At 41.5% G+C, this 12,313-nt stretch overlaps 1 protein-coding gene across 4 annotated transcripts in view; it reads left to right on the plus strand.

Moving 5' to 3' along the window:
• Positions 1-12,313, plus strand: part of LOC144694936 (uncharacterized) — a 190,008-nt gene that overhangs the window by 45,617 nt on the left and 132,078 nt on the right. For all 4 annotated transcript variants that reach the window (XM_078565724.1, XM_078565743.1, XM_078565752.1 and 1 more), the window contains 2 exons: positions 1,210-1,362; positions 3,155-3,204. In XM_078565724.1, the coding sequence (XP_078421850.1) occupies positions 1,210-1,362; positions 3,155-3,204 (203 nt within the window). The remainder of the gene's footprint in view (positions 1-1,209; positions 1,363-3,154; positions 3,205-12,313) is intronic.

A 12,313-nucleotide genomic window follows, 5' to 3' on the forward strand; every position in this document is an offset into this window, starting at 1 on the left:
ACAAAGAGCAAGCAATTAGTTTTATTGCATTACTGCTTCCTTGACACAGTTGGTTCCCACTAATACATTCAGCTGCAAAATTCTCAAAAATGTCTGCAAACCTTGCCTTAAATTTACAATTTCAGCACTCTCAAAAGAGTAATTGAAATGTTTCATGTTAAAATCCTAAACTTACACTACAGCCTTAACAATGATTATGTAACCTTTTTAAAAACCTTAATAGCTTCTCTCTGCTGCCTCTGGCAGCCATCCTGCATTCGAAAAGAAGTGCAGCTATAGCTCCCATGACTAGCTGCAAGTTTTTGATCAGAGGCCTTTCAAATATCGACACCATTCCCTTCTCACTGGAAGATCTTCTGTCAGTTCGTCTGACAACAGTACATCCATTACCTCTGCAATGGCAAAAGAAAGTCAGAAACACCTCACCTGAAAGTTGAATGGTGATCTCTTTAAATAACGTTGTAATGGAGGGACCTGAGTGGGTGCTCACACAGCTGAACATGTGTGTTTGAGAGGTTCTTAACAGCACTGATTAGGTCTAAAATGCCAAGTTGGGTGTCAAATCTGCATTTGATGCTGACTGTCACAAATTGCCTGCTTCCGACTCATGCACGGGATACCTGTGCTATCCAAGCCTTCCAAGCATGGTGATCTGCATAGACTATACTGGCAGTCTTCAGGAGTGGACACCCCTCCATTTTTTTTAATCTGCCCTCTCTCATAGAGCTGCAATCAGTGGTGCTACGGAGCTGAATTTTGCAACCTTGTTCTGTAGACCTTCATATGAACAGCAAGTTTAATGATTAGTAGATTTATCAGCATTTATATTTATAAGTTTAAAATTTGAATACCATACTTCAAAACTACTAAGAATGCACTATGCAATTATGACAATTATATACACGATATAAATATTACAACAATGGATAGATGTGTTATTTTGAAATGCCAAGCATCTTCAAATTATTTATTTCTAAAATAGATTTAAAAAGGGCACCCACTGATTAGACTCATAAATTTCACAGTATTTAGTAGATTTAATTTTTCATTGACTCTGACATGGAGCTTACATGTTCATATCTACTTCAAATGTCTTTCAAAGAATATACCACAAATCAGTTTAGTGATATTGCTTGTCCTGGATTCCATGCCAATTATATCCATGCCAAAATTGTGTACGTGGTTTCAATGTTAAAATATATATTTTAGGTTGGAAAGAGTTCACTCAAGTATCCTCCAGGTAGTGGTCTTCCAATGAATAACTGCCACGGCGCATCATTCTTGAAATCTGAGGAGCAATGTTGTAAAACCCAAATGCAACTTCAGTCTGGAAAGCCTATAATGGCAGACATTAACTTACAGGTATGTTGTCTTTTCATGTTTCTTGATAAAAAGAAACTGAAAGAAACCATATAAATTGCCTTCATATTTTTGTGAAAATAAATTAACTTTCAAGGCACCAAGGATGTAATTAGAAGCTATTCTGACTCGATATATTTGATACATCAGGTCATGGGAACATCTGTATTTATTCACCATATTAATAATTCAGATGATGGGTTAGAAAGCCACATATTCAAATTTTACAATGACACAAAGATAGGTGGCATTATAATCATTGCAGATGAAAGCATGAAATTACAAAGATGCTGATAGATTAAGTGAATAGGCAAAACTGTGGCAAATGGATTTTAGTCCAGCCAAATGTGAGGTGATCCACTCTGTACTTAAAATGGATAGAATATAGTACTTCTAAATGATAAGAAGCTATAAATGACAGGGGGTCCAGGTACTAAAATCATTAAAATGTCATGAACATGTACAGAAAATAATCAACAAAGTTACTGGAATACGGAGTCCTGACCTTTATATCTAGAAGACTAGAATACAAAGGGGTAGGAGTCATATTTCAGCTATACATTAGACCACATCTGGCATACTGTGAGCAGTTTTAGCTACCGCACTTTAGGAAGGATATATGGCCTTCAAAGGAGTGCAGCATAGACTTACCAGCATAATACCTGGAGTCCAAGGGGTAAATGATGAGGATAGATAACACAGACTAGAGTTGTATTAAAAGTTACCTCTAAGGTGTGCAGGTATATGCCTTTGCAGCAATTGGGAATATGTCACACAGCAAAGATACCGTGCACCAGCAGTATTCCCTTTAAGATGCACACATGTGCAGCTGCACGGCAATCTCAAAGGAAAGGTGGGGTGCAGTGAGCCTGCTGTGCGCAGCAAACAGAAATTAAAGGGAACATTGGTTGCATTGCCTGGAATTTAGAAGTTTAAGGGATGATTTGATCAAAGTTTTAAAGACATTAAAGGGAACAGATTGGGTAGGTGGAAAGAAAGTATTTTCGTTGGTTGGGGAGTCTAGGACTAGGGGGCATAATCTAAAAATTTGATCCAGACCTTTAAGGCGTGAAATTTGGAAATGCTTCTACACAAAAAGAATGGTAGAAATTTAGAACTCTCACAAAGGCAATTGATGCTAGATCAATTGTAAATTTTAAATCTGAGATTGAAAGACCTTTATCTAAAAATATTAAGGGGAATGGGCAAAGGCAGGTACATAGAGTTAGGTCACAGATCAACCATGATCTCAATGAATGGCGGAATAGTCTCAAGGGTGTAAACAGCCTTCACCTGTTTCTATCTCCCTATCCTGTTTGTGACTCAAGGGGGTTGAATTTTAAACCATTTTTTCCCTGCATTATGCCCAGTTAAGTGCTTTAAGTTTGCATTGTTCATGCCACTCTTATGGGGAAATGCTATATCTTGTTAAAACTAAAAGTGCGATAGGTACATGTGAAACACAGGTGATTGATATATTCAACTATAAGAACATAAGAACTAGGAGCAGGAGTAGGCAATTCAGCCACTCGAGCCTGCCCCGCTATTCAATATGATCATGGCTGATCTCATTTCGGCCTCAACCCGTTACTAATTAAAAATCTGTCCATCTTCTCCGTAAATTTATTCAGCGTCCCGGCATCCACTGCACTCTGAGGTAGTGAATTTGAGAAAAATAATTCCTCCTCATCTCTGATTTAAATCTACCATCTCTTAGCCTAAAACTATGGCCTCTCGTTCTACATATGTCACATAATAATTCATACTAAGATAAATCTTTAATTCTGTTGACTAGAAATTGAAAGAAGAGAACAAACTGTTGAAATATGAGTTGGAAAATTTAAGGTGAGTCATTTTGTTTGGTATTTGAAATGAGTGTATGCACAGGAGTTGTTTCAATTTAATCATTTTGCATGTTTTAAATTTCTGGCACATTCCACCAGGACAGCAGAAGTTAGGTAGCTAAGCTTAAGCTTTTTGAGTTTACGTCCTGCCCATCCTTTTTATTGCAGAACCATAGAATGAGACAGCCTATCATGGCAGCTGGTGGAATTTGAATTCAATAAATATCTGGAATTTAAAAAAAAGTCAAATGAAACCATTGTTGATTGTCATAAAAACCCATCTGGTTCACGAATGTCCTTTAAGGAAGGAAATCTGCTGTCCTTATCTGGTCTGGCCTACATGTGACTCCAGACCCACAGCAATGTGGTTGACTCTTAACCCCTCTGAACAAGGGCAATTAGGGATGGGCAATAAATGTTGGCCTAGCCAGCGACGTCCACGTCCCATGAACAAATAATAATTTTAAAAAGCAGTGAAGAATGCAGTTAGCCCATTGTGCTTGTGCTGGCTCTGGGAAAGAGCTATCCAATTAGCTCCATTCCCTGTCCATTCCCCATAGGCATGCAAATTGTTACTCCTTCAAGTTTTTATCGATTTGCCTTTTGAAAGCTATTATTGAATCAGCTTCCACCTTTCAGGCAATGATCCCAGATCATAATAATACACTGCAAATAAAAAAATCTACTCCTTATATTGCCTCCAGTTCTTCTACCAATTTGTGTCCTCTGGTTACTGACCCTTCTGTTATTGAAAACATCAAGCAATCTATCAAAACCTTTCATGATTTTAAACTCATCTGTTAAGTCTCCCCTCAGCCTTACCTGCTTTAAAGAGACAACCCCATCTTCTCTAGTCTCTCCATGTAATTAAAGTCCCATATCCACAGAAAGAGTTGAGTAAATCTCCTCTGCATCACATAAGGCGGGGGGGTGAATTCCCTGAGTCTGGGCCTGTGCTCTTTCACGCATGCGCGCGAAAGAATGCAGGAATCTCCCTAAGGCACAGAGGTGCCTCAGGAAGATTTGTTTAACTTTTAAACATCTGAATAAAGTAATTAGAAACTTTTAAAACATGTCCCCTCATGCGACAGTGTCACATGAGCTGGGACATGTCAATAAATTTTAAAAATAATTTTTATTGAATTTTTAAACGCTTCATGAAATCTCAAACCGCTCGTGGATGAGGTTCCATGAAAAATGCGAAGGCCACCTGGGCTCTTCGCCTGCCCGCCAACCTTAAGTTGGACGAGCAGCTCATTTAATTATATCAATTAGCTTTTAACAGGTCTTAATAGGCGTTTGACAGTTTGACCAAACTGAAAATCTAAATGATGAGCAGTGACGTCGGGACGCCCGCCCGACGTCACTGCACGTCATTTTACACGTTGGCAAGCGGGTCCCGCCCCCGCTCACCGACCGGAATTCTTTCCTTTGAGTTTTGGGTCATTCAAGGTATTTTGTGTTAAATTGAGCAAGCAGTCACTTGGATATCTTCCAAAAACTGTTTTTTGAGCCAGAAAACTATTTTTATTTATTATTTTAGTTTCTAATATCATCATTGTAAACTGACAAATATTTTATGAAATGGTAGTTATCAATGTGCGGTTTATCTCCTTACTCTGATTCTTTTCAAGTATGACAGAATTATAGGTATAATTTATGGCTTCCTTTGTGCCATCATAACAATTATATTTTAATATTTCCTTTACAGTGAGAAGTATTTCCAGCATTATTTTAATCTGTTTATTCAGTGTTTTCATAGTGCTATCAGTGTTTTACTGCATAAGCTGAGTTAAATTGGGATACTCCGCTACACTGAAATCAACACTTGTACAATGGCCCCCAATCCTGTCTAAAATCCCATCCCTTAATGTGCACTGGAAGGCAAAAACATTGAAAGAGTTTTACTGCGTAAAAGCCACCCAGAACTGCCGATCTATTAAGATCTCCAGAACCTACCGAATATGCAACTCAAATCAAGCAAACCTCTCTGGAGCTCTGCGGATGCTTTGAGCCTTGCAGGATTTGACAAAAAAGACAATTGGTGCAATCTCTGAGCTGACACCAGTATCAGCAATAAAAATCTGATGAGTGATCCGACAGTAGAGTCTCCAGGGTTTGACCTCCCTTGAGAAAGTGGTGTACACTCAATAGGATCTGCAGTCTCCATGCAAGGACATCACACCTCATCAACAAATGGATTTTCAAGGACAGCTTAGCATTTGAGTGTGGTCACCCAGTCACCACATTCTGAATGAATATAACCTACAAAAATTTTCTGCAGGACTCAATCCACCCAGAAACACACAGTGCTGTGATTTGGTTGTCCAACTTGGACTTAGACTTGTAAAGCCACAAGATGCCAACGCAAGAAGAAGAAAATCAGTGTTTAACTGACTAAAGAATAGTTTGAGGCATCCATTTCATACTAGGGAGTTGTCTACTATAGAGTAGTGTAACTATTTATGAAGGATTTCCAAATTAAATAGGACTGCTATTGTAAATGTATATTAATATGAGAATATTTATTAGGTTTAACAGTTTTTCAAGATTTATTGATTAGGTAGAGAATAAATAGCAGTGATCAGCAAATTCAATATGGTATGGAAATCTTTCAACTGTTAACAGATCAGAGCTTATTTTGCTGAAGGCATATTAAGAGAAGCAAATAAAGCAATGGGCAACTGTACATAAAGTAACTTCCTCAATTTCCTTGTATACATGCAGGAGACACAACACTGCATGGTGTTAATTACTGCGATAATATATTTCTGAAAATGATAGTAGAAAACATGTACATCAAAAATGTAATCGTAGTATGATAAGATCGCACAACTGTTTAGAAGTGTGTTCCTTTGGAAGGAAAAAGGAGTCATCTATGAAGGTCATAGCCATTCTTGCCATTTATAGGTTTGAGTTTCTAGTGACAAATAATAAAAAGATGCTCAAGCTTCAATCCTTGTGAGGATTATCAAAATAGTACACATCTTTCATAGAGTTGAGCATATATACATTATTAATAAATGTTATAACTGCCTCTTTAAAAGAGCTCAGGAGATAGAAGTGTCTGTACACTTGCGTTGTAGAATGTCTTGCGATGGCTGGTTGCACAGAGTCTTGTATTAAACCTCTAACTTATGTGACAACAGGCTGACCGAGTCCTTATGTATACTATCAAAGTGAAATCTGTAAAAATACCACAATGCAAGAAATTTAGATTTCCAAAAAATGGGGAAATAATGTTTCAGCAGTGAAAGATTGGAAGTTTGAACAAGGTTATAATAATCTACGAATATGTTACAATAAAAAAAAGGTGGAATCATCCCAGATTTGCACTAAGTGCGGTAGCGGGCAGTAAAATGATGTTTTACCCACTGGCTGCAATAGCGGCTTTTCACGCCGCATTGTCCCAAACCCGCTGCATTAATTATGCATTCCCAGGATACATGGCGTTTCCACCACGGGTGGGCTCCAATTCGCCTGCCACACCATTGCCTCGCTGCTTCATCATGGCAGGCACCACATTTAAAGTACAGCCGCGCTCAGTGCTTCCAGCCCAGGACTGCAACAAAGGAGACATGATCCCGAAAGGCAAGAAGTTGCAGCCATCGAGTGCCTTTTGGATGCCGTGGAGGCCTGCTGTGATGTCCTCTACCCCTGCTCTGGCCACAGGAGGGACAGCTACATTACCACACCGGCTTGGTAGGCGTTGGCAGTGGTGATCAGTGTCAATGTTACACAGAAGAGGTTGGCCATCCAATGCAGGTAGAGGATGATTGATCTCATCTGTGCAGCCAGGGTATGGCAATCATCTCGCCACTCTAAACTCACACACTCAAGCCCATCACACATTCACTGGCACCTCGCTTTGCCAGCTCAAGGGACATCACCACCCATTCTCTCACACATATCCTCACATGTCCATCTGGCCTCATCTCCTCTGGAGACTGCCTCCTTGGCCCTCACCATTTTGAGGCCACTTGCACAGATCAGCATGTGCCCCCACACACACCCTGGGATACCCTCCTTCCCCAGTACAGCTTTCATCTTGCAGCCAATTCCCTTGCCTGAAGCGACTTCTCCCCCTTCCCCAGGCAAGCCCCAGCCCTCAGCTGTTGAAAAGCCACCCACATATGGATGTTCTGGTAGGTAGAGACCTGCTGTGAGCCCCCCTAAAAGTGATTTGGTGCTGTCTGTGAAGATTGGCACTGATGACTGCGAGTGCTGACCGAAATAAGGTTGGCAAACAAACCTTGAAGCCTGAGCAAGTGAAGTCCGCCAAGAGTATGCTTTATATATGCTGTTGTGAAACACACACGCCGACATGGACGGACGATCCAGCAGTGGGGGGAATGAGTCTGGTGGGCTGGCCTTAAAATGATATGGCGATATATTACAATGAGGTTCCTGATGTCTAATAGCAGGGAATGCGGCATGCCATTCGCGGGCAGAGCGGGTGATCACAAACTAGTTTTGCGATGTGAGACTAATTTTTGGCCTCACCCTATTGTCTGCTCATGACACCAAGCACGTCCGATGCCGGCGGGAACGGAAAATCCCAGCCAAAATATTTAGGGAGATATTACGTTCTGTAGCACCTATTTTTTAGTAATGGTCTCCTGGGCCTAAAATTTAATGGGTGGTTGAGTTTCCTGCCCCACCAGCCCAAAAGTCATTAATTGGCTGGAGGAGAGACTTCTGCCATTCAGTCGGGAGGAAGTCCTGTTAAGGGCTGCCGGCCAATCTAGTCCCAGTAGCACCGTGATTGGTGGCCACTGCTGGATTTGGAGGCAATCCTATGATTTGAAGTCCTGGAGCCAGGGGTGGTGAATGCTGGAGGGGGTGGTGGGGAGGTGTCACAGTGGGAGTGGGGTGGGAGGAGAGCGGAATAGAGATCTGCATGGAGAAGTGCCCCCCCCCGCAATCCCTGACCTCCTCCCACTGACCTCAAAATTGAGGCTGGGTGGAAAGTGGCCATTAAGGCCCTCAATTGGGATAAAGGGTGGGCGGGCCACCTTAGTTCTTGCCTGCCTTACATAAAATTGTGGACAGATCACAAGCAGGCAGGAAAACTAGTCGGGTGATTTTAAGGGCCCCCTTGCCTGCAAACCAGTTAGTGGGGGTCTGTAAAATTCTGCTCCAAATGTTCAAAAATGGCATCTGGAATTTCCCTTGCACACTTACAATGGGAAATGTGGCTGATGCTGTAAAAGTATTTCTGCATGCACACCTAATTGTTTCATGTTTAAAGACAGCAGAGCTTCTCAGTGCTTTCTCATTGTAGGTCTTTATTGAACTGCCTTTCTAAGATGGCAGCCTATAGAGAGGTTGCTTCATGGTGAGGTCACATGACTACAACAAGCCAGATAGGACATGTAGGACTGTTGCATTTCAAAACCCAAACACTAATGACCCTGGCAGGATGGAGAGCAGGCAGATTATGTTAATCAGTGTCCGGTGTTATGTTCCAGCCAAACTTTGCCTTAACCTCACGTAGCTACTGAACGTGACATTAAATGGCTTGAAGGTGCCACCAGAAGTCCTACTTAAAGGGATTATGGACTACTTACAGGCTAGTTGCTGGATTATTTCTTCTGGCTGCTGGTGCAATTGTATACAATTTTGGAGCTTTCCTATACTTACCTAAAGTTTCAGTAGTTCACAGGAGTGATCTGGATGCTGCTAAAAAAAATTTTGTTCATTTAAAAAGTTGTGTTGAAACAAGTTGCTTCCTGATATGGATGGCCTAGCTATTGGGCCTTCCTCTTGGAATTAAGCATGACTGGCAGGAGAATGAAGAGAGGAAATACAGAACAGGACAGTCTGTTAAAAGAAGGAATGGGAGAAAGATTCTCAACCTGAGGTCATGTCTGCTGAGGGTCTTTGGCTAGCAATTCTGTTACCTCAACTTCAGTGAGGACCAATGTTTGATATGACTTCAATTCATTAAAGAAATGGTGACTAAAATCTACCAACTGCAAACCACCCACAAATGCAACCTCAAAACAGGGCATGGACCACATATCCTGTGGCTGTCAAGTTGATTGTGGCTTCTTCCAGGCTGCTGTAGCTTGCAGTGAACAGGTGTATAAAGGAGGTGACTGAGGCTGTCTGTACACAAACATCTCTTTCCCTCGTGTCAGGTACACAGGTATAGGCAGGTGGAGCAAGCACAAGGTTTGGCATGGCTTGAAGGCTTCCCATTGTGCAGTCTGCCACTGATTGCACACACATTGCCTTTCATGTGAACTCTTGTCATTTTCTTGAACTTCAGTATACATCTGGTGTGTGACCACAAGTAATGTATTATGCCGGTGAATGCCCATTGTCCTCAATAGTCACAATCCTTGAGGGAAAAAAATCATTTACAACATAAACTGGCCAGAAATATAAAATCATATTGTAAGAACTTCTACACAAAGAGGGTAGGAAAAGTAAATGTGGATCCCTTAGAGGCTGAGACAGGAGAAATTATAATGGGGAATAAGAAAATGGCAGAGATGTCAAACAAATATTTTGTGTTCGTCTTCACAGTATAAGACATTGAAAAAATACCAGAGCCAGAAATTTCAGGTCGATGGGCCGGCACAATTGGCAGGCCTGCGATCGGCCAGGAAACGGACTGCCCACCACGATCAGCCCCCAAACATGATTTCACGCCGCCTGGCCAATTAACGCCAGCCAGCGTGAAACGTGCACTGAAAAGATCAGCGCTGCTGGGGTAGGGGCGGGAAGAGGGCGGGCGATGATGTCAGCGTGGGCCAATGCTGACAGAAAGCTCCTTAAAGGCAGAGAGCTGCCTCAGTGAGCTGAAGACCTGAAACGGCAAAAATAAAGGTTTCAAAAGCTGGAAAAAAGTGTTCATGCATCTTAATCAGTCACCTGAAAATTTAGCTTATGAAAATGCTGTCCGCAGAAATTTATTTATATTTTATTTCATCACAGAAATTTCATCCCGTCCATGGATGAGGCTTGTTGAAAAATGCAAAGGCTGTCTGGCCGATTCGCCCGTCCGCCAACCGTAAAGTTGGACGGGCCATGTAAAATGACAGACAATTGCGCCGTTAATGGGCTTAATTGCCCTCTTAATTGTCGGCGGGCGCGCTTCTGACTTGTGTGCATGCACGCTGACCGAAATATCGCGTGAGCATGGGATGACTTTGGGATGCTCGCCCAACGCCATCTCACGTGATTTCATGTCCGATCAGGTCAGGCACTCGCCCACCTGATCAGCGTAAAATTCTGCCCCAGAAATAGTGGTGAACCAAGGGCCTAATGAGAGAGAGGACCTTACATATGAACATATGAATTAGGAGCATGAATAGGCCACTCAGCCCTTTGAGCCTCCTCCACCATTCACTAAGATCACGGCTGATCTGATTGAACCTCAACTCCGCATCCCCACCTGATAATCTTTCACCCCCTTGCTTATCAAGAATCTATGTACCTCTGCCTTAAAAATATTCAAAGATTCTGGTTTCACCGCCTTTTGAGGAAGAGAACTTAAAGTACTTAATTAATATTAGAAAAGAAAAAGCACTGGAGAAATTAATGGGACTGAAAGCTGACAAATCCCCTAGATCTGATAACCTACATCCTAGGGTTCTAAAAGAGGTAGCTGTAGTGATATTGGATGCAGTGGTTGTGATCTTCCAAAATTCCATGGAATCTAGAGTGGTTCCAGTGGATTGGAAGGTAGCAAATGTGACACCCCTGTACGAAAAAGGATGGAGAAAGAAAACGGAACCACAGGCCAGCTAGCCTGATATTAGTTTCAGGAAAATGCTGGAGAAGGCCCAAGCTGCCGTATTGTCTATTCCTGCTCCTATTTCTTATGCCAGTTGTGTGACAGTCCTTTATTCCAGCTGCATTTGGCCCACCTTGGCAAGTTAAAAGCTGCCTACCGGGTGACATGGGTTATCAATTAATGATGCGGTTCGTGACTCCGGTCCAGAATCTAAGTACATGTGGTGGGAAAGTAAGTTGGTGAAGAGGACATAAGGAGGCTACAAAGTGACATTAATTGGTTAAATGAATGGGCAAATATCTGGCAAATGGAGTATAATGTGAACAAAATTGAAATTGTCCATTTTGGCAGGAAGAATAAAAAAGCATATTATCTAAATGGTGAGAGGTTGTAGAGCTCTGAGATTCAGGGGGATCTGGGCGTCCAAGTGCATGAATCACAAAAGGCTAGTATGCAGGTACAGCAAGTAATTAGGAAAGCTAATAGAATGTTATCATTTATTGTGAGAAGAATTGATTACAAAAGTAGGGAGATCATGCTTCAATTATATAGGGCACTGGTGAGACCACATCTGGAGTACTGTGTACAAATTTGGTCTCCTTATTTAAGAAAGGATGTTAATGCATTAGAAGCAGTTCAGAGAAGGTTTACTAGACTAATATCAGGAATGGGCAGGCTTTCTTATGAGGAAAGGTTGGACAGGTTAGGCTTATATCCATTGGAGTTTAGAAGAGTAAGGTCACTTGATTGAAACCTTTAAGATCCTGAAAGGTCTTGACAGGGTGGATGTGGAGAGGATGTTTCCTCTTGTGGGAGAATCTAAAACTTGGGGTCACCGTTTAAAAATAAGGGGTCACTCCTGTAAGGTCGAGATGAGGAGAATTTTTTTTCTAAGGGTCGTGAGTCTTTGGAACTCTCTTCCTCAAAAAGCAGTGGAAGCAGAGTCTTTGAATATTTTTAAGGCAGAACTAGATAGATTCTGATAAACGAGGGGGTGAAAAGTTATTGGGTTAGGCAGGAATGTGGAGGCTATAATCAGATCAGCCGTGATCTTATTGAATGGCGAAGAGGCTTGAGAGGCCGAATGGCCTACTCCTGCTCCTAGTCCGTATGTTCCTATGTATGTGCACAGTAGACATACAATGAAATAATGAGTGATACCACTAACCTCAACCACACTTCTGCATTCATAGTTCTACACGTCTTACCTTTCTTCTATCACTGACTATCACATTGTCTTTTTTATGGCAACACAAAAATAAAAATCACCAGAAGACACACATTCCAATCTAAATTTATAAATTCAATCCTGACATGGTGCATACAAAAAAAACCTAATCACCCTTATGCCTGTCTTCTATGT

This window comes from Cetorhinus maximus, chromosome 2 (assembly GCF_964194155.1).
Source record: "Cetorhinus maximus chromosome 2, sCetMax3.hap1.1, whole genome shotgun sequence".
In the NCBI taxonomy this organism is placed as follows: Eukaryota; Metazoa; Chordata; class Chondrichthyes; order Lamniformes; family Cetorhinidae; genus Cetorhinus; species Cetorhinus maximus.